This window comes from Silene latifolia, chromosome 1 (genome assembly GCF_048544455.1).
Source record: "Silene latifolia isolate original U9 population chromosome 1, ASM4854445v1, whole genome shotgun sequence".
In the NCBI taxonomy this organism is placed as follows: Eukaryota; Viridiplantae; Streptophyta; class Magnoliopsida; order Caryophyllales; family Caryophyllaceae; genus Silene; species Silene latifolia.
Window position 1 is genome coordinate 1,980,996 of NC_133526.1, and position 26,968 is coordinate 2,007,963.

The window sequence follows — 26,968 nt, forward strand, 5'->3', positions numbered from 1 at the left end:
ACAATACCTCCGTCATAACCACTAGACTAAACATCTTCGGTTTTTAGCTTTATATTGATGTGGTTAAATATTAAGTAACACCGAATATTACAAGTGGCCCGTGCATCGCACGGGCATTAAATCTAGTAATTACTAAACCAACAAAAAATAATAGATATACACACATACACCAACTTTCCTTTTTTTTTTTCTCTAATTAAACTAGTCAACGTAGGAATTTGTTGTGAGATAATTAATTAATAATTAATATAAAATTAAATAAGGAAATACTTGGTGATCAAGTAAGAGCGTAGTAAAATAAATCCCTATATATAAGTCGTCATGTATTATATTTCTCCAAATTATTATCATTATTACCATAATACGAGTAACAACTAAATACAACAAAAAATACATACAACAAAAAAGCTATTTAGTATGAAGATGAAGGTCACCATAGTGTACCCATCTCCTGACAATCCTCATAAGAAACGAAGATTCACTCGTATCATCACCTTGCCTAAATCGATATCGTCAGTTGAATGCTTCGCTAAATTAGCCGCTGGGAAAGTGGTCCAGGAGAAGAAGATCAGCAAGAATGTCACCAAGATGCCTTGCAAGAAGCAGTCCATCAAAACCCTAAAGGCATGCAAGAACTCAATCAACGACGACAATAATCCCAAGTTTGACCGAACTAAAAAGATCGTACCTTTGGAGCCAAGTTTGGTGGAACTTATTAAATCACGTCGTGATTACTCTTTCTTGTGGGATGCTAATTAATCCGCTTTTTGTATGTACTGTTTGTTTGATTAATTCAGAAATTAATTTGAATTGTTTGTGTAGCAATGTTGTAGAATGATTTTTATTTATTATTCGATTAATTTGATTTTGTAACATCGAATGAATTGTTGCAGTAGATATATTATTGATGGGGCATATTCTGCACCACTGACCAAGTCAACATACTAAGCAAGGTCAAGGGTATCCACAGCAAAGTCAACGACTTAGACAGTCTAGCCGATGAAGCCCATCGGTCTGTCACACTGGTCTCGGCCCAAGCAACTAGCCCCACCGGGCACATATCCGCGTACTCATATCCAAGACCCTCGCCGGCCGCCATAGGTCCATCGGCCGAGGGTAGAACGGTCTTTCCACCTGCCAGCCACTTGGCCACTTGGCCACTACGTGACAAAAGGTGTAAGTCTATAAATACTCCTCAACCTTCATTGAGGAAAGGATCCATAAATTAACCCAAGAATCACTATTCACCTGTTAATATCTTCCTTATCTCTCTACAATACGCGTTTAGTCAAGTAACGCATACTTAGCCCTTTAAGCTTACTGACTTGAGCGTCGGAGTGAGTACGCTCGGCAAAAGCCGAGCCCTCAGTTTGTTCATCGTTTCAGGAGAGATCAAAGGAGGATTCAAGCAAAGACGTCATTCTACAAGCTACGAGTGGTAACAAATATCTGCTCTGTAATTACACCCGGAACAATTGGCGCCGTCTGTGGGGAGGAACACTAGAAGCTAGTCACATTCATTCCCAAACAAAAAAAAAAAAACAAACACAAAAACCCACCCAAAAAGCTAAGAAGATGTCGAAACAACAAGAAGTAGTCGCGACCGACGAAACCGCATTCTACCAAGACGATACCTTTCACAATTCTGGAGTGGTACAGCCCTCCACCGGTGGAGTAATCCAACCGGAATTCGGGATGCCAATAATACCAGACACGCCGCTGCCCGCCAACCAGGTCACCATCATGGGACATGTGGTTGACACGGCGAAACTAAAGATGCTCCTGGACCTAATTGGGAGTACGCCAGCTGACGCCGTCACGCCGACAAGGGCGGCGGTAACCGTCCAGGAGACCAAGGCCCGGAACGTGACTCCCAGATATTTGAACGGAGCACTAGGAGAAGCCGACCCTGCCAAGACACCGGAGGAGCCCAGAGTGCTAGTGGTAGACCTGAGCCCTCCCCGTACTCACGAGAGGACAGCGTCGCCGCAACACCGACGAGGCCTGCCACAGAGAAGCCAGAGAAGTCCGACTCAGCAGAGTCGGAGAAGAAGCCCGAGTCGAAGAAGAAGTCCTTCCCGCTACGAGGAGGGGAGCCGGACCAGAAACGCGAGGAGCCAATCACCGCGTGTCATTCGACACGTTGTCAGACAGCCCCTCAGTGCTTATGTCCTTGACATCGCCGTGCCGACTAAGCTGAAGTTGCCGGCATTCACATACAAAGGAGACAGTGATCCCACCGACCACGCCGAGGCTTTCGAGTCTTACATGTCGGTATGGGAACAGCCCGATGAGGTCTGGTGTCGAGTCTTCCCAACGACTCTGCATGGGATGGCTCAAAATTGGTATAAGGGGCTTCCCGACGGCTCGGTATATTGTTTCGCCGACCTAAAGGATGCCTTCATAGCCCAAGACTCTTGCAACAAAAGAAGGGCCGTGGAGACGCGGACCTTCTAACTATCAAACAGAGGAGGGGCGAGTCTCTACGAAGCTATGTGAAGAGGTTCGACGGCAAGGTTCAAAGAAATTCGGAGATCAACCCCGAATCAAGGCGGCTTTGCCGATGAAAGGCCTCCCAAGGGGAGACTTAAAAGACGAACTCATCAAGTACGGGGGTTTGGGCCTAGATGCCGCTAGGAAGATGACCGATCAGGCCATCAAGGTAGAGGACTACCACAAGACCGGGTAGGCCCCAGCGAGGCCGAGCCTCGAAAAGAAGAGCCGCCGGGATGACAACCCGGATGAAAGACGCCGTGACAATAACGGGTCACGGTCCGATGAGAGACGCCGTGACAATAATAGGTCACGGTCCGACGATCTCGCCAGAAACAGGATTCGACGGCGCGGGAGTTCGGGAACGTTTTACCAAAGGCATTACCATGATAAAACCCCTCTGGTCGTAACGGCCGCCGAGGTCTTCGCCCGGAGCAAAAAGGAGGGGCAGCCATGGGAAAGGCCCCCCAAGCCGAAGGGGGACGGTGACACGAGCCAGTACTGCGAGTACCACGGTTGCACGGCCACCTCACTGACAACTGCCGACATCTGAAGAATGCCATTGAAGAGCTAATCCGGAAGGGAAGCCTCGACAAGTATGTGGCCAAAGGCCAAAAGACTGACGCCAGCGGTTCAGATAAGAAATCCGTCTTTCAACGGATAGGAGTGATCCATGTGGTCATCGGGGGAAATGAGAACGGCGGGTCACCATGGGCACAAACGGCACCTAAACGAGTCATGATCGGGCCATCAACTTTGTGCCCAACACAAATGATCGCCCCCGACATTCCCGATATGACTATTGGGAGGAAGGACTACGAGGGAGTCATCGCCCCTCACAGCGACCCGCTTGTAGTCAATTTGGACATATCCAACCACCTGGTGAAGAGGTGCCTGATTGACACAGGCGCCTACACAAACATCATGTTCAGGGAGTGCTTCCTTAGCCTCGGCCTGAAAGTCAAAGACTTGAGCCCCTGCACCAATCCACTGCATGCCTTCTCCGGTGGCCTGGGTACCTGGGGTTCAATCGATCGCCCGGAATGCTCGGCGAGGGGAATGCGGCTAAGAATGTCCTAGCTGAGTTCGTCGTCATTGACGGCTCGTCCGCCTACAACGTCCTCATAGGCCGGGTTACTCTGAGCGAGGCCGACGCAGTGATATCCATCCGGGCCCTGACATTAATGTATGTCTCGGACCGGGGGGAAGCGCAAAAGCTCGTCTCCAAGGACGAGAAGGACGAGGTGGTCAACGTCCAGATATCTGTCAGAGGATGCAACATGCAATCCCTCAAAGTGGTAAGACAGTCAGAGAGGGGGAAAAGCCCATCCTTACAACAGGAGGGCGACCTCATGGATGCAACTGACGGCTCACGAGGGAGGTGTGCCTTTAGTGAGCCATTAGGACACTGGCGATTTTGTGAAAACATTGTATAGCGGCGGAGGTGTCCAAAACAGTTGTGGGCACCCCGACGCATATTTGTATCTAATGTAGAATAATCTAAGTTTTCCCATCAAAGTGCTCACACTGTCATCACGACAAGAGCGGCAGTCGTTATGAAGAGGCAGACGCCGGCTCACACTGTCATCCCGACAAGAGCGGCAGTCGTTATGAAGGGGCAGACGCCGGCTCACACTGTCATCCCGACAAGAGCGGCGGTCGTTATCCAGGAACAGACGCCGGCTCACACTGTCATAGACAAGAGCGGTGGTCTCCATCAAGAAATGTAGCGCTGTGGCGATCACCCCAGTAGTAGACGTTACGGCGGTCACCCCCGCAGGCGTGGCGCCGTCGCAGCCACCCAAGTGGTAGACGCCGCGTAACACGCTATCCGGAATGATGCCGGCTCACACTTTGTCATAGACAAGAGCGGTGGTCTCCATCGAGAAATGTAGCGCGTGGCGGTCACCCCAAGTAGTAGACGTTACGGCGTCACCCCCGCAGGCGTGACGCCGTCTCGCCTACCTCCAAGTAGTAGACGCCGCGTAACACGCTATCCGAGAATGTACGCGCTCACACTGTCATAGACAAGAGCGGTGATCTCCATCAAGAAATGTAGCGGCGTGGCGTCACCCCAAGTAGTAGACGTTACGGCAGTCACCCCCAGAGGTGTGGCGCCGTCGCAGTCACTCCAAGTGGTAGACGCCGCGTAACACGCTATCCAGAAAGCAGACACCGCGACCGTCGCGGCCGCCACAGTTGATACTCGCAAAAATATTCAAAATACCTTAGAAGCGTTAAACACAGTTGAGATACACACTCTAAACTGCCTCGGCCAAGCCGAGGCGGAAACAAAAAAGAGACGCTCAATTAATAACGTAAGAGGGCAACTCAGACAAAAGCGAGAAAAGACCTCGGCCAAGCCAGAGGCAAAGTGGAAACGCTAAATACAGTTGAGACGCTCAACTTTTAAAAGCGCAAGTAAAAGAAATAAGGTAAAGGCCTCGGCCATGCCGAAGGCAAAAGAAACGAACTCTTATTAATAATAACAGTTACGGTGTGAAAAGAATGCGACGACGGTAGTCCCCATTGGGATAAGCCAAAACACAACCTACCAAAGTTGTACAAAATACAAGGAAAGAAAGGCAAAAGTTACACATATGTCATTTGAAGCGCTAAAAGATGGCGGGGAGGAAGGGCTTAATATTTGGCTCCCGACAATTGACGCAGACTGCTTTGTAAACTTGTTCTCATCAAGCAAAGACATGGTAGTGTGTGAGGAGTCGAGGCTATCCGAGACGCCGGGTGAGCCTGGTGACAACCGCCCGTCTCCCTATGCCTGTTCGCTTGCCATCGCAGCAGATAGCCGCATCTTCTTCAATGGGCAACCCGGCAGCTTTTCCTAGCGGCCTCGGCCTTCGACCACAGACCTTGGCCTCGGCGGATCAGCCCCTCATCCTCTCGGCTTCCTCCTTGGCGCCTTAGCCTTCTCAAGAAGAGTCGCTTTCTCCGCGCCGCCTCCTTCTCCATCTTCGCCCTCACCGCCTCCTTGGCCTTCTCCGCCACGGCTTTCTCCTTAGCCTCGAGCTTGTCATCAAGCAGCTCGTCAAATTGGCCCCACGGAAAGGAACCATCAAGAGGGAAAAGCTCCCGATCATTTCCCTAGCAGCTTCTTCCTACCAAATCCCGGAATTCAACGCACGATTTGGGGAGCATGACGGTTTGAAGCATCTCAATGTCCTCCTCCTTTTGCCTAATGATGGCCTCTTTGCCCCGAATCACCTCCGCCCGGGCCTTAAACAGTCCCCGGATTCGTTCCTCTGCTGGAGATAGAGGTCGGCACGCCTCGAACAAGGTTACATTTCTCCAAAAACCTTCGCGACTTCGGCGTCATAGCGGCTTCGGCCGCCGCATGGCCTCGGCCTTGGCTCTCTCGGAAGGACCTCCTTTTTCGGCGTCCTCCCGAGTTTTTTCTCGGCCAAGAGCGCCTTCTCAAGATCTCCCTAAGCCTCTGCTCATTGAGGAGATCCAGTTTCGCCGACGCAGCCACCTGCTTAGTGGCATTACGCTCAAAAACAGCTCGAGCCACGGCTTTCTCCCGCTCCATGAGACGAGCACCGTAACCACGTTCCACCTCGCCGCTCCTTAATCGCCTTCGTGCCTTCCTCTATAAGCCGGAGACGGAAGCCTTCGGGATGAAGGGACGGTGGTGACACTTTGACCACCGACTGCGGGCTGGGATAGGGAAGCCTTCGGGATGAAGAGTTGACGGTGACGCCTTGATCACCAACTGCCGCGCAGATCCCCTCCACTTGTCGCCTAACGAGAGCGAAAGCGGCGTGCGGTCTACAAAAATTTAATAAAGGCATCGTATCAACATATTTCGACATATCGAAAGCCCGTCATCGAAGCACCTAATGACCCGGCTAAATTTAAGCCACAGATGACAGTACCATGTTTGGCCTTCTTGGCCGGAGGAGGCACTTCCTTGCCGGCGGTAGAGGCCGTCTTTTTCCTCTTACGGATAAGGGGAGATCCCTCCGCATCGAGTCCCCTCATCGGGAATATCAACAATCTCCACCTTCTTAGGGGGGGGATGGGAGGTGGAACCGGTGTCGACGCCGTCGCCGCCGAAGACTTTGTTTTCCGCGTCCGACGCACTACGCCGCTAACAACCTTCGCCTCGGCCTCCTCCTCGCTCAAGCCCTTCAGCCGTTTGTTCCATAAGATCATTCGGCGACGTCCGGCGGTCATGGGCTAGAGCCTTGGGATGCAAGTTAGCAACGGTTTTATCTTTGTGCAGCCCCATTCTCCGGAGGATATCCTCAGACAGGTCCGGTCCAAAGTGGTCTGCGAAAGAAACAAAGCAAGAGTTAAGTAGAGGAAATAAATCGAGGTTCGAGAAACAGAACATTGAGAGCGGTGATGGGCCTCACACCGACCCCACTCACCCCGTGCTAGGGCCGGTATGAGGCGACATGGCAAAGCGGCTCATCCCAAGAATGATCTCGTCGGGAATCCATCTTTTCGGCATCCCACTCTTGTCCACCTCAAAGAGCCTCATTGCCACCTCTCATCCTCCTTAAGAAGGACCTTTGCTGGCATCCATTTTAAGATGCTTCCGGGGTGACCCATCTGTCATGCTCCGCCTTAGTCTCACACCGCAAATTAACTTGGTCTTTGGAAGGAGCGGGCGTGAGGATAGTCATCCGGCACCTTAACGTACACCCACCGATCTTGCCATCCTTGCAAGAAGAAAGTTTGTCAACATGAGACATAACCCCGCTCCATTTGCACACGTACCATCCGACGCGGCCGAGATTGATGGTTTGAGATGATGAAGCCGTCGGAATAAATTCACCGTTGGAGCCTCTCCCTTAAAGAGACAAAGTCAGACAAAACCGATTATGGTTCTCATAGCCAACGGGTGCAGTTGGGCAACGGCAACGTTCATGGCTCTAATTATTGCCATAACGTACCCATTCAGCGGAAACCGGAGCCCGTACTCCAAATGCCGCATGTACACGCTGGTGTAGCCCGGTGGAGGACAACAGACGGCCTGACCCTCCTCAGGGATAACAATTTTGTATCCCCTACCAAAGAAAAAATGGCCCTCGAAAAGTTTCTCGCCGGAACAACTGGCAAGCTTATGGGACCAAGCACGGTCAAGGCGGACCTTACAGGCGTCGCCGTGATCCATGACGTACTGTCTCCCTTCATTCGGACGAGACCTTTCCGCATCATCACCGAAATCATCACCAAAATCACCAAAAGAATCATCATCCTCCCATTCCTCCAGAATTTGAGGATCAACTTCAGGAGAAGGAGATCTAGGGCCCCCCGACGCAGGTTTACTAGGTCCAGCATCAGCAGAAGACATGTTCACAACAAATTACTAGCAGGATAAAAGAAAAATTTGTTTGTTTACCTCGAAGAAAAACACTCGCCGGATCAAAGACTCTGAAGATTGGAAGGAAAGGAAGCTCTTGAAAGTTTAGAAAGATGAAGGTTTTGGAGAAAATTTGAGAAAATGAAATTGGTGGCCAAAATCACGGAATAACTGCCCTATTTATAGGAAAAAGCCCATGAAGAAGGACCAATCAGGGCACAGCCCATGAAGCGTCAACCAATCAGAGAACGGACACGTGTCAGACATGCAACCACGGAATGTCAATCGTTGCAACAGTTGAACGTCAATCAATGCAACAGTGACCAAGCGTCTTCAATACGCCCATTCGCATCTCTTCGCCTGTTCATCTTCCTCAACAAATTCCTAGGTACCTGCTCTCCGCCGGCCACCTGATCAACCAAGCTAGAAAGCACCGGCCAGGGGCAGTCAAAAACAACCGGCACTCTAAGCCCTGGTCTCGGCCAGCGTCATATTCTTTTCCACATCGGATGCCCTTTACGCATCCATGTGGAGGGGGGATATGGTACGGCCTAACAAGAACCACGCCGATGCATCAGAAGAAGCCGATACCAAAAATTTTACAAAAATATTTACGCAGAATATACGCTCAACATACATCGGAGCCCATACCACGGCATAGACTACGCTGGGGGCAAATTGATGGGGCATATTCTGCACCACTGACCAAGTCAACATACTAAGCAAGGTCAAGGGTATCCACAGCAAAGTCAACGACTTAGACATAAATAGCCGATGAAGCCCATTGGTCTCGTCACTGGGTCTCGGCCGCAACTAGCGCACCGGGGCACATATCCGCGTACTCATATCCAAGACCCTCGGCCACCGCCATAGGTCCATCGGCCGAGGGTAGAACGGTCTTTCCACCTGCCAGCCACTTGGCCACTACGTGACAAAAGGTGAAAGTCTATAAATACTCCTTAACCTTCATTGAGGAAAGGATCCATAAATTAACCCAAGAATCACTATTCACCTGGTAATATCTTCCTTATCTCTCTACAATACGCGTTTAGTCAAGTAACGCATACTTAGCCCTTTAAGCTTACTGACTTGAGCGTCGGAGTGAGTACGCTCGGCAAAAGCCGAGCCCTCAGTTTGTTCATCGTTTCAGGAGAGATCAAAGGAGGATTCAAGCAAAGACGTCATTCTACAAGCTACGAGTGGTAACAAATATCTGCTCTGGAATTACACCCGGAACAATTATAATTTCTGTTTAATTAGTATGGTAATGAACTAATGATTCGTCATACTTTTGCCCTAATTTCTTCTTCAAATGATCAAATCCATAAACATAATTAGATGGATTTTTGAACTAAAATAAAGTAAACTAATCAAACTCATAAGACGAAACCCAAACCGAATTTGATTTGAAGAAATTAAGTCTAAAAAACCGGGTCAGAGTTCTTAGACTTCTTACGCAGTTGTCGCTTGTCGGTTGCCCTAATCGCCATATGTAAGCCTGAACCGTTCTCGGAAATAGTCTCCAGCACGTATAGGACGAAATCTACAATCAACAAGATAAAGGAATTTTAGCGTGAGCTCGTTTTACTCCAAAAGATATTTAAGTAATCACTTCTTAAACCCTTTAAAAACCCGGTCCACCCATTTCATCAGCAAGTGATGGTTGGGTCGCATGTAGGACTTTAGTCATATTGAGGTCAGAAATTGTGATTACCTTGAGGGATTGGATTCATCGCAACAGCTTTCTAAGCACTCTACCACAATATCTGCATGAGGGTCACAGAAAAAGGCAGCCTGCATCGTTTTTGTAATTGCCACGGGTCAGATAGCGATCGCAAATATTCATAGAAATGCATAGAAATATAGAAGTTCCAGGCACTAGACAACAGAAGAAAAAACAGAGAAGCGAGCTGTATAATGACAGAAGCGGAGAAATGAAACTTACTGAGTATCGTTCCTTTCCCTTTGGATTCACTCTGTGCAATGTTGACCTACAAGCAAATCATAAAAACAGAATCAGTGAATAAAAACACAGAGAACTATGTTCTATACGAATGAATATTGCAAAACGTCTAGATCTACACATGTAAGAAACACGTACCTGAATAAACCGTTAGTCCATCTCTCCATCAAATCCCCAATGTTGACAATAAAGGCCCTGTATATGTGGACTGTGGTGTTACAGAATTCGAGTGATATAGTCATGACTAAAGATGAAAACCCGTCACCTCCAAAAAATTCTTTGCAGTTTTATTAACAGCAAAACGATAGTCAGTCTGACACCAATAACCAGTATAGATCTAGCTAGTAGATATTGGTCAAACATTACTTCTTCTGGACCTTTGTAAATTGTACTTCGTAACACTTTGGAAATATATTTACTCGGTAATCTGGCCTCTGGCCATACTCTTAGGGAAAAAATCGGACACTGATAGACGCAGGAGCACAAACTCAGTTTTCTAGATGAGATTGAAATTTTTCAGAAAACATACATACAAGACCCAAGATTCTTTAGCTCTGGGATCTTAAGAAGAACAACTTTAACTGAACAACATAAATTTACCAAGTGAATTACTAGTATAATTCAGATCTGCTGTAATATCCAACTGACAGAATATTCACCAAACGTGCAATTTTATTTTCATTTTTAAAACTCACCCCTCGATATGATGAACATCCTCCCAAACACAAGGGTGGCAATCTTTTTCCCGGCAAACCTAAAGAAACGAGGTAAAAGAAGTGAGAGCATGATTCTCATATGAAAAAAATACTTATCAGAATAATTTACCACTTCTCAAATCTCAATATTGTTATTGTAAAACATTACCCCAAGGTCAAAAGTAAAATACCCTGTTAGTCGAGTTACAACATTACCCAAGGCCTCAATGGCTCCTGCAAATTGCGGGCTAGGAGGTAATAGGGGAAGAAATTAGACTACATCTGACGTACCTGGAGGCCAGGCACACTTCCGCCATTACACCAGCCTATCCTTCCCCTAAAAGAATAACATTAAGAAATATGTTCTAGAGATGAAGCTTTCATTAATTAAAACTCCGTCAAACCCAATTATATTATCCACAATTGACTTTAATTGTCAAACAATGTTAACTTTGAACGATAATTTCATACAAGTGATACAACAACGCAGATATTAGAAGCGACTGCAGTACTGCCTATTGGGATAGTTGAACTTACAATAATTTTCGATGGTATGTTTCGACAGTCGGTCTCCAGGTTGGAAGAAGTTCTGGCATTCCAAAAAGAGCAGACGTTTAAAATAGTTTGTATGATTGAATTATCACATATGATTAAGGCCCCTCATAAATCAATCAGGACAAATGTAACAAAGGTGGCCTATAACAGTTCGACCACATATTTCATTCTCATCTTTATTTCTTTCTTCCAACTCTCCACGTTCCATACTAGGGGTGTTAATGAGACGAGACAGCTCGCGAGCAACTCGAGATCGGCTCGGCAAAAGCTCGGTCAAAGCTCGGCTCGTGCGAGATCGGCTCGAGCTCGAACTCGGCTCGAGAGTTTAACGAGTCAAGCCGAGCAAACGCTGGCTCGGCTCGAAAAGCTCGTGAGCGGCTCGAACTTGTGTGACTATATAAGATATTCCTCATATTTTATAAAAATATTTTATCATGATTATATCTTTATATCACGTATATCAAATGTCTCACTGATTTGTCAAATATTTTACATTTAACCTTCGAGCCTTGTTATTGAAAATATCGAAAGAAAAAAAATAAAAAAATTAACCATTATATATAGGCTCGATTTGAGCTCGAGTTTGGCTCGAGCTCGCGTTAAAGCTCGCAAGCTTGATATCGAGCACATTTTCTACAAGCTCGGGTAAGCTCGAAATCGGCTCGAGTTCGAGTTTTAGTTCTTGAGCACAAGCCGAGCAAGGCCAAGCTCGCGCTCGGCTCGGCTCGTTAGCACCCCTATTCCATACCCTCAATTATTCCACAAAATCTCGTTATAGACGGTACATATCCGTTTATAAGTAAAGACGGTCAAACACAATACCACATTTGTAATGGGACAAGCAACAAGTGGGGTGGTGGGCGCAAAAAATGTCACCACTTTAAAGTTATTTAACCCGTCTTTAGCTATATCGTATCCGTCTATAGCTAGACTAGCTGCAATTATTCCACTATATATCACTCTCTTTAATGAACCTCCAAGACACTTATTGAATTACCAAGAATACGACCAGTTTTCCAGAAATTACAATAGAATTACCCAATATTTCATTGATTCTATACCTATTAAGACAATTCAAATAAATGAATTGAAAACTAAATAGAATAATTTACCTTAACTGTTATTGTTGTAGTTGTTAATGTCTTAATTGTTGTTTTTGTCGTCGTCGTTACCACTACCGTGAAGTGGCTGCGCAATTTCCGAATTCCGGCGGAGTAGCAGGGGAAATGAAATGTGGACCTCATTGACTGATCTAGTATTAATTAGGGTGTTAATTGGTGAGGGGTAATTTGGTAAGGGGGTTAATTATATAAGGGTAAATTAGTAATTTAAACGGGCGACATTAGTAAATATCGCGCGACAAAAAATTTTTTTTAATAAACCCTCATAATAATCCATTACTAAACCAACAAAAAGTAATAGATATACGCACATACACCAACTTTCCTTTTTTTCTCTAATTAAACTAGTCAACGGGGAAAATTTTGAGTTAATTAAATAATAATTAATATAAAATTAAATTAGGAAATACTTGGTAATCAAGTAAGAGCAGTATATATAAGTCATGTATTATCGTCCTCCAAATTATAATCATTATTACCATAATAACAACTAAATACAACAAAAAATACATACAACAAAAAAGCTAATTAGTATGAAGATGAAGATCACCATAGTGTACCCATCTCCTGACAATCCTCATAAGAAACGAAGATTCACTCGTATCATCACCTTGCCTAAATCAATGTCGTCAGTCGAATGCTTCGCTAAATTAGCCGCCGGGAAAGTAGTCCAAGAGAAGAAAATCAGCAAGAATGTCACCAACGTGCATTGCAAGAACAAGACCATCAAAACCCTAAAGGCATGCAAGAACTCGATCAACGACGGCCATAATCCCAAGTTTGACCGAACTAAGAAGACAGTACCTTTGGAGCCAAGTTTGGTCGAACTTATTAAATCACGTCGTGATTACTCTTTCTTGTGGAATGATAATTGATCTGTTTTTTGTACTGTTTGTAATTTGTTTGATTAATTCAGAAATTAATTTGAATTGTTTGTGTCGCAATGTTGTAGAATGATTTTTATTCATTATTCGTTTAATTTGATTTTGTAACATATTGATTGAATTATATTTTCTGTTTAATTTTACTATGGTAATGAACTAATGATTCGTCATACTTTTGCCCTAATTTCTTCTTTTGCCCTAATTTCTTGTTTGCTCGAGTAATAACCCTTAAATTTGCAACACGGTAAACCTTCGAATCATTGGAACGTAACATCATTTTACATCAAAACAATAGTACTCATGCTACAAGTGTATCAACAAAATGGGCATTTCATGTCTGAAAAGAACGTGTAAAAAGGTACAGAGTTCGTACGCAGTTGTCGCTTGTTGGTTGCCCTAATCGCCATATGTAAGCCTGAACCGTTCTTGGAAATAGTCTCCAGCACGTATAGGACGAAATCTACAATCAACAAGATAAAGGAATTTTAGCCTGAGCTCGTTTCACTCCAAAAGATATTTAAGTAATCACTTCTTAAACCTTTAAAAAACCCGGTCCACCCATTTCATCAGCAAGTGATGGTTGGGTCGCATGTAGGACTTTAATCTTATTGAGGTCAGAAATTGTGATTACCTTGGGGGATTGGATTCATTGCAACAACTTTCTAAGCACTCTACCACAATATCTGCATGAGGGTCACAGAAAAAGGCAGCCTGCGTCGTTTTTGTAATTGCCACAGGTCAGATAGCGATCGCAAATATTCATAGAAATGCATAGAAATTTAGAAGTTCCAGGCACTAGACAACAGAAGAAAAAACAGAGAAGCGAGCTGTATAAAGACAGAAGCGGAGAAATGAAACTTACTGAGTATCGTTCCTTTCCCTTTGGATTAACTCTGTGCAATGTTGACCTACAAGCAAATCATAAAACAGAATCAGTGAATAAAAACACAGAGAACTATGTTCTATACGAATGAATATTGCAAAACGTCCAGATCTACACATGTAAGAAACATGTACCTGAATAAACCGTTAGTCCATCTCTCCATCAAATCCCCAATGTTGACAATAAAGGCCCTGTAAATGCACATGTGGTGTTATATAATTCTAGTGATGATAGTCATGACAAGTTCAAAACCCGTCACCTTCAAAAAATTCATGTGGTGTTACAGAATTCGAGTGATGATAGTCATGACTTAGGTTCAAAACCAGTCACCTTCAAAAAAGACCGGTTTGAATTCAACGGTACAGAAAACCAGACAGAGGTCCACGACTCTGAGGTCGAGTATCTTTGCAGTTTTATTTACAGCAAAACAATAGTCAATCTGACACCAATAACCAGTATAGATCTAGCTAGTAGATATTGGTCAAACATTACTTCTTCTGGACCATTGTAAATTGTACTCCGTAACACTTTGGAAATATATTTACTCGGTAATCTGGCCTCTGGCCATACTCTAAGGAAAAAATCCGACACTGATAGACGCAGGAGCACAAACTCAGCTTTCTAGATGAGATTGTTTGAAATTTTTCAGAAAACATACTTACAAGACCCAAGATTCTAAAGCTCTGTGATCTTAAGGAGAACAACTTTAACTGATCAACATAAAATTTACCAAGTGAATTACTACTATATTTCAGATCTGCTGTAACATCCAACTGAACCGAATATTCACCAAACGTGCAATTTTATTTTCAATTTTAAGACTCACCCCTCGATATGATGAACATCCTCCCAAACACGAGGGTGGCAATCTTTTTCCCGGCAAACCTAAAGAAACGAGGTAAAAGAAGTGAGAGCATGATTCTCATATGAAAAAAATACTTATCAGAATAATACCACTTCACAATATTGTTATTGTAAAACACTACCCCAAGGTCAAAAGTAAAATACCCTGTTAGTCGAGTTACAACATTACCCAAGGCCTCAATGGCTCCTGCAAATTGCGTGCTAGGAGGTAGTAGGGGAAGAAATTGGACTACATCTGACGTACCTGGAGGCCAGGCACACCGTCAGAAGCAAGTAAAGTGATCGCTCCGTAATCTGAATGAGCGGAGGCACCTAAAACTTCTTCACGGGAGCAACTCGAGCCACCTGATTGAAGATAAGAAGTTTTAATGAACTGATGATGGTAAAAGCAATTCCAATTGCGTTATTCAGGTATTGTTTTGGTGGACCATAATATAATCAAACACCTGCAAAGAGGAGCGTAACACAACAATTGAATGAAAAAAGAAAACCAAGAAATCGGAAATAAATGTCACTGCAATACTGCCAAACTATAAGCATAGCCGGCAACTTTCACAGGACCTGGGTAATGTAAAAGGCGAAGAAACGGCACTGGTGAATCCTTAGCTCTGATGAAAAACATCTCATCTTCTAGGTTCAAAGCCAAAGCAATCAGCCTTAGTAAACTTTTTGCAGCACTCCTGATGCATCACACTTTCTACCGTTAAGCAAACTCTAAGAACAGAACTGTAGGTTTACACAACGAAAGAAAAACACTGAGTGACTCGACTGCATGAAGAATACAACCAAAAGGGTGTAGCACAATTGCAAAACTGACAACAGGCGAAAAAGGAGCACAAAAGGGAGAAGTAATAGCTGTTCCAATGATCCGTTATTACACCAGCCTTTCCTTCCCCGAAAAGAAATAACATTAAGAAATATGTTCTAGAGATGAAGCTTTCATTAATTAAAACTCCGTCAAACCCATTTATATTGTCCACAATTGACTTTAATTGTCAAACAATGTTAACTTTGAACGATAATTTCATACAACAATGCAGATATTAGAAGCGACTGCAGTACTGCCTATTGGGATAGTTGAACTTACAATAATTTTTGATGGTATGTTTCGACAGTCGGTCTCCAGGTTGGAAGAAGTTCTGGCATTCCATAAAGAGCAGACGTTTAAATAAGTGCCGAGACACAACAAAAAAGTAGGTGTACTTTACTGCTTTAGCATGTATATGGAGGCCCGAATCAAAGATAATGGCTAATTCAACAAGAAAATAAGACAAGATAATTATATTACCTTCAGAAGGCCACTGGTTCAAATTACAGTTTTCCCCATCAATCGGGCCAACGTAAAAAGTGTCCTTAGGATCACCTGTCCATAAATGTCAGTAAAGGTATAATGATTCCTTTGAACTTAAATGTGTAAAATAAAGTATCTGATCTAACATATTGTTTTCGGATTAATTTGTTTCAATCAGCCGATACTAATTCAGGAAAATGAAGGTTCCAAGTTATTTGCAATGAGCGTTGATGCTATCGTTCTGTAACAGCTGAATGTAACAGAATGGAGAGGCGAAATTTACAGTGCAAAGCAATGTCTTCCGTCATAGTAACTTTAGAGTCATTTCTTGTTTCTAATGCGAGGGCAACCAAATACCGTCATGGGCTGTCATCACATATGATATTTCCAAGACTAAATAGATGAAAATCTAGTTGAATACAAAGGGTAAATGAAAGGAAAAGTAACTTGGGATAAGTAATGCATTTCGTTGACAACAATCAGGGAAAACCTTTAATATCCAAAGTAGTATCTAACTTCTCGGCGTACATTGCAGAATACCCTCTATTTTCCTTCCTAGACAGTTTCATCTTGTATTCCCCAGGGAGTTCGAAGAACTTTCTACTCTCGTCAAACAATGTTTCAAGCAGATGTTTCTCCACCCCATGGTTCACAATGTAGAAGAATCCAGTTTCAATGCACGCCTAAAATCCAAACGATCCAATGTATCAATAACCTCGATTTACAACAACAGGATATCTGCAGGCAGGGCTACTGAACAAGCCAACAAGGCAATCATATACAACAACGGCAAAATTATTTCAGTGCCTCAAGAGCTCACACAAATGACGGGGTTAGAGGATCATAACCTAGATATACGACAATGAGATATCTGCAGGCAAGGCTACTGAACACTGAACAAGTCATTCATACACAACGACGACAACATTATCTCAGCGTCTCAAGAGATCGCACAAATGACAGGGTTAGAGGATCGGGTATTCGGGTGTATACAGTCTTAAACCCAGTTGTGCTATTAACAAATAGACGCGGTTTTCATCGACCAGCTCATACTTTAGAGAGCCATTTTAACTCATTCCTAAGTAAGTTAGTAACTTATAACCTTATAATGGACGTAATGAGCCATTTTGATTTATTTCAATACACTCGATATCCAAAGAATAGCGAATTTCTTTTACGCTGTTGGAAATACTCAGAATCAGTTTGCAATATCGATGGCTAATTGGTTATGCACAACTAACTCGGATTTGAACCTGTAACCTATTACTCCCTCCGTCTCAGTCAATAGTTTACACTTTTTTTTTGTATTTCAATCAATAGTTTACACTTTCCTATCCCAGTAATAAACAAATCCATTTGGGTGAAAACCATTACATTTCCTCCTCTAATCGTGTATAAAGCAATTGTAAACTATTGAATGGGACAAATCGAGTATCTATTATAGCACCTAACCAGACTAAGACCGGTAAATTAGAACTATGAATTAATTAAAAGATAACAAATATTCCGTCTGTCTCAATGATCTCAATCATTTATTTACATTTGATTAAAACACTTGTAACAAATATTATAAAAATAAATAAATGATTGAGACGGGAACGGAGTATATAAAAATAGGAAATTTAATAAAAGAGTGGACCTGCCGAATTGAAGCAGCAGTAGAACGGCGGTCAAGGGCAGTTAAATCAATGATGGGCAGATTTATTGTTTCAGCTTTTTCTTCCATTTTCTCTCTGCTACAGTTGTGTTTGACTGATGGGTAACTTTAGCTTGATTGAGTGTTGGTATGAAGAGGTAAGTTGGGCTTTGGGCTGTAAATGATCTAAGTCGGCTTGTGGAGATATCAGAACGGTTTGCCTAAAACTTGAATTGATCTAAGTTGGGCCGTCAAATTGTAAATTCGTGGAATTTTTTAGAAATAAATAATTGGGTAAATAGGGTAAAAAAGAATAATTTTTTTTTAATCAAAAAAGAAAAAAAAAAGAACTATTTGCTAAAATAGGATTCAATCTTACTCTAGTTATCTGAAACTTGTTCCGGAACGAGAAAAAGGATTACGCATCTGAGGTAGTACCTCAGACCTTGTAGTTTTTGAGCATATACACATTTTTTCTGAGCATATTACCATTTATAAATATAGTTTTTGAGTAATATTATACTTTTTTAGTGTAATATTTTAGTAAATCTGCTCAAAAACTTTATACTAAAGCAGAACTCTAATTTTTTAAAATAAAACTCAGAAAATAAACAATAAGAGGTATTACCTCAGATGTATAGTCTATAAACTGGTTCTGGAACAAATAAGTCATGCGTTATTACTATTGTCATTTTCACTATTCTAATTACCGTTATTTTCATCTAGCTCAATTTGTCATGCTCTAATGAAATCGTAGTGTATACCATCCGAGGTGGTATACATATTCCGGTCAAATTTATTTATTTATTTTTTATATTCGTAGTGAGAAGTATTTTACACAAATATAAATAAATGATCAGGAGGGAGGAATTATCAAATAAAACGCCTTCCTTGATATCTATAAATGTAAACAAATTCGAGTATGTTTTTATAACTTTAACTAATACGAAGAAACACACATTATCAATTACGTAAAATAGAAATTGTTTTGGACTCGTTCTACATTTACAACGCGGCTGATTTGCTTGCAATGAACTTCGTCCCGTCCTTAGGGAGGACATCTTTGGTATAACTATTCCCCGTGTAATAGCTAGTAGTTAATTTTGGGGCTTTGCCCCTCTTCCGCACCAAAAAAAAACATTTACAACGCGAGTCTTTAAAAAGAACTACAAGGAGGGAGAAAATTGCTCAATGAAAGTAGATGATCATGTTCATTCATCTTAATCCTACAATTCCAGATTAACATTACAGTATTAATCAAATAGGAGTAACTAACTAGTCATTGTAATTCTCACTAAACATGTTAAATGACAAAATTACCCTCAAATCCCATTGATCACGATTCACAACCGGGTTTGAAGGGCTTCAAAGGGGCCTAACTGAGGCTGGGGTAGGAGGCCACAGGTTAAGAGGCATTGGCCGATGATTAAGCCTAGACTCAAGGCCGGTTTGAGGTTGGACCGAGGAAGCGGAGGGCGGGGCCGCGACACGCTCACACGAAGGGCACATTGTGAGGGTAGTTGGAGGGGTCATGTGCATATAAAACTGTGGAGACATCTTCAATGTACGCAACTCTATCACTTCCTTTTGTAGCCTTCTGTTTTCCTCCGTTAGCTTTTCGCAACATCGTTTTAAAAACTCGCAATCTACTTCCGTTTGCTTCAATTTTGTCCTGTTTTACAAGAATTTATTACGACGTTAAACAAAGAGTACAATCGGTAATTTATGTAAGTAAATAATTTTAATAGATACGACATTGATCGGTCCAACTTGTGTAGATTTGAACTCAAAGGTGACCCAATTCAAAATGAAAAAATAAACCCGGCTCATAAGTCAGAAGTCATAACCCCTAAACCATGTTCTTTGTAATGACGTATTTAAAACACATGACCCGAATGATCGAGAATGCAAATTCTTATTTTAGACGCGCTATTTCCCGTCTGAAATAAGCGCGTCTTAAATAAGACGAACAAAATGTAGTCATTTTACTACAAAATGTTACTATTTTCTGATAAAATATTACCATCAATTCAGGGTAAAAAGTAACAATTTTAGTTATAACATTTTGTCATTAAATGGTTACATTCTATTAAAAAAATAATGACATTTAGTCCGTCTTATTTCAAACAGTCTGAAACAAAACTTATTGGATCCAGAAATGGAAGTCATTAGCACACTCAAATTTGACCAAAACCCCTAATGACCCGACTTAAATGGTCCGAATGACCAAAATACCCTCGAACAATAATTGAAATATCTCACCTTGCTCTACGGTTCTGAAACCAAACCTCCACCTGACGTGGTCTAAGTCCTAGCCGTTTAGCAAGAGCTTGTTTTTGCTTCTGCACATCCAACACAAAAAATCGCCGAAAATATCAGTATTCATCGTCTCAATCATTTCTTTACTCGTATTTACCTTTTTATGCTTTTTGATAATATTAAAATAATTGAAACAAAATAATAGACGATTTCTTAGAAGACTTACGGGATTGAGAGTATTATGCTCCTTAAAACTATCCTCAAGGGTAGCAGACTGATCCTTAGTCAACCGAAGTTTCTTCCTCGAATTCTCGCCACCGTCTTCCTCGTCACTCAAGCCTCGAGACGACGCTCGTTCGCCTTCGGTTTCCTCTCCGCCACAGAAGCTCCTCTTTCCGCTCATGTTTGACAATGTGCTGTTTGGAGACGACACTCCTCCGTCTTCCTCGTCTCCGCCACCACTGCCTCTCGGTCTGCTCACATCTACCCCCATTGGACACGTGTCCAAAGTCCGATCTACAAAAAAATTATTCCACCATAATTTAGATAACATAATTTCTTTATCGTATCGCCAACTTTTGTATAAAATCGCCTTATATCTTAAAAAATAACCATCTACTCCCTTTGTTATAGACATTTGTTAAAAAAAATTATGATTTGTAAATGGTATTTTAATTAAAGGTAAAAATTAAATCTACAAACCTATAATATTTTTTTTATATAAAAATGAACCGTCTTATTCTATAATTTATGACCTTACTGAAACGATCGTTTAACAAAGTTAATGTAAAACCGATCTATATAAAAAGACTGACCGGAGGCGAAGAAAGCGTCATTGCTTCGATTCCAAGGAAGCTTCTGACGAAACGAACCGGCGACCGGAGGAGTAGAAATGGAAGGAGATAAAGAAGCCGTCGTCGACGTCATGAGGTTGAGTTGTAGTGGATTAGAAGTAATATTATTACTAGACGGCGTCGTTTTCATCATCGTCAAAAACTTCATTTGTTGATGATTTTTCTCATTATTATTATTATTATTATTATTATTATTATTATTATTATTATTATTATTATTATTAGTGTTAGTGTTACATGCTAAGCTTAAACTTAGACCTAAATTATCTTCTTTTTCAACAACCATAATTATAATTATAATAATATTTGTATGTTTTTTAAAAAATTTAGTGGAAGTTTTATGAGAAATATTGTATTTGTGAGGATGGAAGAAAGGAAATAAAAAGGGTGTTGTTGACAAATGAAGGGAATGGAAATGAAGGGAATGGAAATGAAGGGTTATTATATAGGAAGAAATGGGGTGACATTATTATTTGTGGGGAAACAAGGTAGTGTGGAAGAGGTATGTGTGACACTTCAATCATCACATGATATTGATCTATCATTACTTGTGTAGTGGAGTACCATCTTACTTTATTGTAAATAATCAAAAATCATATAAATAATTTAACTTTTTACAGTGAGTACTCGACCAATCATGTTTTTATGTAAAATCGTCCCTTATGTATACCAAGAGTAGGTCTCTTGAGAGACGGTCTCTTAATAAGCTTTATTGAGAGACCATTGTACAATTTTAAGAAAAAGTGGTACTAAAGGTAATAAAATAGGTACAAATCATGATTAAAGATAAAATCAGTACATTTTTTTATGTAAATAGGTACGAAAGTACTATAATACGATCAACAACAAAAGGGGTACGAAATATAAATAAAAGGGTACGAAATGTTGGTCTCTCAATAACTTAGTGAAAGTCCGTCTCTCTAAAGTTTTAGTGGTATACCAATAGGTCTTGGTATAGACGGGTGGGGCGAACAGACGGGTAAAGACCTCTAATAAAATGGGTAGGGGGGACAAGGTGGGGCACCCCCATGTGCTTCCCACTTTATGGCAAATGGGTATTTTACTGAAGGAAATTTGATGATGATTTTACTGAAGGAAATTTGATGATGATTTTCGATAGATGTTTATAATACGTGGCTTGTTTAAGAACACTTATCAGCTAGTTTAGCTGATAAAAGTTACTATATGAGGTTGTAATCATGATGCGTATAATACATGATTTTCGGTAGATGTTCGGGTGCGTCGTTGTGGCAAAGACTGTAATGCTTTGATACTTCAGTTTTCATGAATTGTAACTTTAACTTTCCTTTTAAGAAAAACCGTCATTTTTGTGTGAAGATTTCTCGTCATCATTTGATTTCATCTTACTAAGTAAAGAATTGTACTCCGTAGTTTTATTTTTGATCATACGAAATTCAAAGTTAAAATTAATTTTGAATTAAACTACAAATTAGCCAATTTTTATTAGCCTTTAATTGGATTAGATTCTCGCATTATTATGTTCTGCGTGTGCATGCACCAGCTGCTAACTAGGAATGAAAGTATGAAACTTGTGATTAGTGGGAAGGAAAAGGGAGACTTGTGATCTTTTAGGGAGCTATAATTCAAACTTTTATTTCCTCATTAAAGTTGCTTTACTTAATACTGTAGTAGTACATTTAACCTAATTATTTGGCTATTAACAATTTGTTTGAAGCTACTCCCTCTTTTTCCTTTCGTTCCCCGGCTTTCTCCCATTTACTTTCTACACGATCTATCTCCTAAATTAAACAACATTAATTGTGAACAGATTAATAGAAACCATCGCTCTCATTTTATGCATTGAATATCTTAGATATACTTCAAAGAAGTACGTATAAGAAAGAATTTATGAAAATTAACAGTTTTTTTTCGTAAAGGAAGATAAACATGAGTCGTCTTTAAATTATAAAAACGACATGAACCGTATATGGAGGAATAATTGAGTTTATCATTATTATTATTAAGATTCATGGTATGAATCATGATTGTAGTTGCTTAGTTGGTTGAAGAGTAACCTACACAACTTAAATGAGAAATGAGTTTGATGTGAATAAGCGTGAGTACATTAATGATTAAACCTTGGAATTGAATTATAGCTAGGACAGTACATGCACAGCACGGGAGTTCACGGTTCACGTTCATAATGTCTTCATCATTAATCAATCCTTCTTGCATTTAATACAACCAACCTATAATCCAACACTTCGACTCTTCGAGTAAACATAAATTCATTCTCATTTGGCTGGATAATATCCGTTACAACCATGTGACGGGTTAAGTAAAATCCACTTGAGGAAATAAAGACAGACCATTTGTAAATTTTCTAGGTATTTTTACTTTTGTTTTATCTACTCATTTGGGTGATATTTGACCAGTTACAAGAGAGACTTACTATTGAGTAAATGATCTCTTTTTCGTTATCTTAGTCATTAGTTTACACTTGTTTTTTTCAACTAAGTCATTCAATAGTTTACGTATTCTTTTTATAATAAATAAAGCAACGCGAGTGGATGGGGATCATTACATTTCCTACTCATTTCAAATTATTTTTTATTTTTTAAATAACTATTAACTCATTACTCTCTCTTTACCTTAATATTCGTGTGTAAAACAATATACTTTGGAAATTTTCACTTTCTTTTTTTAATATAAAAGAAATTTTCACTTCCCACCCTTTAGGTATGGCTAATCCCATTTATACCTCCAATTTTTATAATTTTGAGATTTTCATTTAATTATAATCTGTTTTCGTAACCTTCTTCTCTAAATATTTCACTTGTATATTGACTAAATGAAAACTATATTTTTGTAAGATGATCTTATATAATTTCCGCAAATTCTTATTTAAAACGTATAAGATGAGTCAAATACGTTGGATAAGAGAAAAGTAAATGCCTATGGAATAATAAGATAGTTGTCCTATTCAGGCCATGTTTTTTTTCAGCTTAATTTCAGCTCACTTTAGTTCAATTCAGTTTAGTTTATTTCATCTCTATTAATCTTATTAAATTTGAATTTAGTTTAGGTCAACTCACTTTAACCCAATTTAGTTCAATTTATTTTATTTGATCATTTTATTCTTAAGATGGACATATTAACGGAGATTAATAAAAAAATATTAATGGCAAGTGGGAAGAGTCGACAAGATGTTGGGTAATGATTGAATGTCCCCAGGAGTGCGTGATAGCTGTCCCATGTGTCCCCCACTTACCTTAATTACCTCAATTATTCATCTCCAATCATCATCCCACGTGTACTCTCCTTTTGTATTAATGTCGTACGAGGCTCACTTCAGCACTTCCCATGTGATTTGCACGTGATTTCGGCCCCCTTCCCACGCTAATTACACTATTCACTCGATTGCAACCCTTCACCGTTTCACGTCCTTCTCCGGCCGTTGGGACCAAATAATAATCGCTCTTTTTTATGATTATTTGAGGTTCGATTTGAATCATTTGATAGAACTCGAAAAGTTTGGTTCTCTTAGACCATCCCCAAGCAGTGGTCACGCTAACTAGGTCACGACCCGATTTTACTCTTAATCCCACCTTATTAACCTTGACTCATTTTCACTCTCCCAAAGCGAAAGGTCGCGACCTGCGGTCATCAACCCAATCATTTTCCACTTCACAACATTCTCAATCATACCCCACTATCATATTATATACTTTTATTTATTATTATTTTATTGTTCAACCAATAAAAAGTGTCATTCACCTGTAGGTCACTGGTGGTCAATTTGCTCAACAAAGGTCACAAATTGACCTTTTGATGCAAAAGGTCACAAATTAACCATCAAAGGTCACCAATTATACTTTGCTTAATTATGCTATTAACGTTACCAAAAAGGTCACGACCTACCAATTGACCTTTACTTACTACGTGGTCTTATAGAAGGAACTGGGACTACATCTTAGTAATGGTGGCAGATGGATTTTGTTTAATATAAAATACGTAGTATGATTTGTTAAATAAAATAAATTTTTCATCTTAATTTCACCTTATCTGAAAAATACCTCATAATTTAAATAATCATACAAATACTTACTATCCTCTCCGTCCCAGCCAATAATTTATACTCCCTCCCATTCTTGATAACCCTCCCCTTTTATGAAGGGCACGGGAATTAAGGGAGGGGAGTATTATATGGTAAAGTATTGTAGTGGGGTAGGAGATTGGAGAGAGAGAAGGTATTGTGTGATTAAAATAAGTATTGTTGTGGGGTAAGGTGATTAAAATAAGATAAAGTATGAGTATTGTGGGATATTATTGTGGGGTGGGGTGATTAAAATAAGTATAAAAGTTTGCCAAATAGACGAAAAAGGAAATAGGGAGAGTTATTTAGAATAGGAGGGAGTAGTTACTTCTTTTTCCCCTCACAAAATAAAGGAACTGTAAATTATTCACTGGACAAAAGAAGTATATGCTAATAAACAAAGCGTCTTGCTTGTGACGGGCTAATCCCGTCACAAGCTGAAGACCTCTCAAAAAAAAGGGAGAGGGGACAAGGTGGGGCACCTCCCATGTGTTTCCCACTCACCTCTAAATGGGTCTTTTGTGAGAGAAAACGGTATCCGTCACAAACTTGTGACGGATATCGCCCGTCTTCAATGAGATTTTGTGGCTAATAAATATGAGTAAATATTTCCAGTTCATTTATTTACTTTTGATTTTTTACAAGGACTAAGAGCAATAATAACAGTAGAACTTTATATAATGTTTTTCACATGTCATGTCATAATATACCAACCCTAATTTCTAAGAATTTTTGTTCACAATAAAATTACTTTATATAAAGTTATTTGATAAAAAAAACTATAAAATGAATAATGTTAAATAGTTTCACACATTTTAAAAAGTTATATTTATTGGTTGTACATTAGTCAATATTTATAAACTTGTTTCTTATTTTAAAACTTGAATTTTAAAAATAAAAATCAACTTTTAAATGCAATAGAAGAACTTTTAAAATAAAATTCTTGGTAACAACCTCAATGTTAAAAACTAATATTGCTATTGCTTTAAGGATATGAGATGGGACCATTGGTGGATAGTGTAATTAAGTGACAAGTATATAATGATTTATGTGAGTGATCAAATTATCTTTTAAAAATATTTTCAATAAACATGTAAACAAGTGAATGATACACTCATAAATAAAATAGCTAGGTAAACAAAGGAGTATTACTTCCTCCAATTCACATACATTTTCGACAAATATCAAGAGGTAATATAATAACATATGGAGGAAAATGAAAGTAGAAGGAAGAATGTGGATCAAAGTAGAGATGAAAGTGGGCATGTGAACGGTTAGGCTGGCACGACTCATGGCCCACATTAGCACGACATGGATTAACATGAATCAGCACGATCAGACACGTCGTGGTCCACATCTATCTCTAGTCAATAATAAATAAATAAATAAATAAATAATCACGATGATAGATTATTAGGAAAAGTGAAAACATCTTTGTAAAATTGTTATGGTAGAAGAAAATGTGGATTTATTGGAGTGGAAAGAGTAATACTAAACTGAATTAGTAGAATGTAGATCACAAATTGTTATTTAAGACGACACTATTCGTCTCAACTTAAAATCGGTCAAATATCATACCATTAATGCATACTTCCTCCATTCAACTTCACTCTACCACTTTCTATTTTCTACACTATTCATAACTTAACATTCAATTTCAATTTTCTCTCAATACATAAGTGAAAATATATTCATGTGAGATCTTGTTTGATTAAATCTTTACGAAAGACATTAAAAATATCTAACTTTTATAATTTCTGCAAATACGTAGCTAACGATATTTACCGCGTAAAACACGCGTTGACAAACGTGAAAAAGTAAAGTAGTAGAGTGGAGTTGAATGGAGGAAGTATAAAATAAATATGTTATTTTTGTAGTTTCATGTAATAACTTATTAATGTAGAGTGGGGTGTTCAATCAAATCATAACGGATGATAATGTAATAATGATATGTTCCCTTCCAATTAAAGATTTGGTGATTAAATGGGTCAGTAATTGCAGGTAAAGGCTGATTTAAATAAATTTCTATGACTTGGATTGACAAGACTACTCAACTTTGTAAGGTGTATTCATGTTTTAGTCAT

The 26,968-nt window shown here is 40.3% G+C and overlaps 3 protein-coding genes across 5 annotated transcripts; all 3 read right to left on the reverse strand.

The window, feature by feature from the left end:
* Positions 1 to 293: 293 nt before the first annotated feature.
* On the reverse strand, positions 294 to 11,194 carry LOC141592310 (kihadalactone A synthase LFS-like). The gene is made up of 8 exons (XM_074412924.1): positions 11,018 to 11,194; positions 10,772 to 10,817; positions 10,481 to 10,539; positions 9,924 to 9,980; positions 9,768 to 9,813; positions 9,537 to 9,616; positions 9,279 to 9,365; positions 294 to 618 (listed from the first exon to the last, which is right to left on the reverse strand). Exons 1-7 carry the CDS (start codon positions 11,074 to 11,076, stop codon positions 9,302 to 9,304), a joined length of 411 nt encoding a protein of 136 aa, XP_074269025.1. The 5' UTR covers positions 11,077 to 11,194; the 3' UTR covers positions 294 to 618; positions 9,279 to 9,301.
* Positions 11,195 to 12,190: 996 nt separating this feature from the next.
* LOC141592295 (kihadalactone A synthase LFS-like) lies at positions 12,191 to 17,886 on the reverse strand. Of its 3 annotated transcripts, XR_012521108.1 has the most exons (13): positions 17,718 to 17,886; positions 16,569 to 16,761; positions 16,076 to 16,150; positions 15,875 to 15,926; positions 15,349 to 15,467; positions 15,032 to 15,132; positions 14,750 to 14,808; positions 14,058 to 14,114; positions 13,903 to 13,948; positions 13,672 to 13,751; positions 13,414 to 13,500; positions 12,767 to 12,890; positions 12,191 to 12,282 (listed from the first exon to the last, which is right to left on the reverse strand). XR_012521108.1 is itself a non-coding variant. In XM_074412910.1 (12 exons), the coding sequence occupies exons 1-11, from the start codon at positions 17,802 to 17,804 to the stop codon at positions 13,437 to 13,439; spliced, it is 933 nt and encodes a 310-aa protein (XP_074269011.1). In that variant the 5' UTR covers positions 17,805 to 17,886; the 3' UTR covers positions 12,581 to 12,890; positions 13,414 to 13,436. The 3 variants fall into 3 exon arrangements, 2 of the variants coding, with proteins under 2 accessions (XP_074269011.1, XP_074269003.1); XM_074412910.1 differs by lacking the exon at positions 12,191 to 12,282 and having other exon boundaries at positions 12,581 to 12,890; XM_074412902.1 differs by lacking the exons at positions 12,191 to 12,282; positions 12,767 to 12,890 and having other exon boundaries at positions 13,274 to 13,500.
* Positions 17,887 to 18,898: 1,012 nt separating this feature from the next.
* Positions 18,899 to 21,356, reverse strand: LOC141592326 (homeobox-leucine zipper protein HAT4-like). The gene is made up of 4 exons (XM_074412940.1): positions 20,789 to 21,356; positions 20,200 to 20,489; positions 19,977 to 20,056; positions 18,899 to 19,386 (listed from the first exon to the last, which is right to left on the reverse strand). The coding sequence occupies exons 1-4, from the start codon at positions 21,111 to 21,113 to the stop codon at positions 19,080 to 19,082; spliced, it is 1,002 nt and encodes a 333-aa protein (XP_074269041.1). The 5' UTR covers positions 21,114 to 21,356; the 3' UTR covers positions 18,899 to 19,079.
* Between the last annotated feature and the right edge of the window lie 5,612 nt (positions 21,357 to 26,968).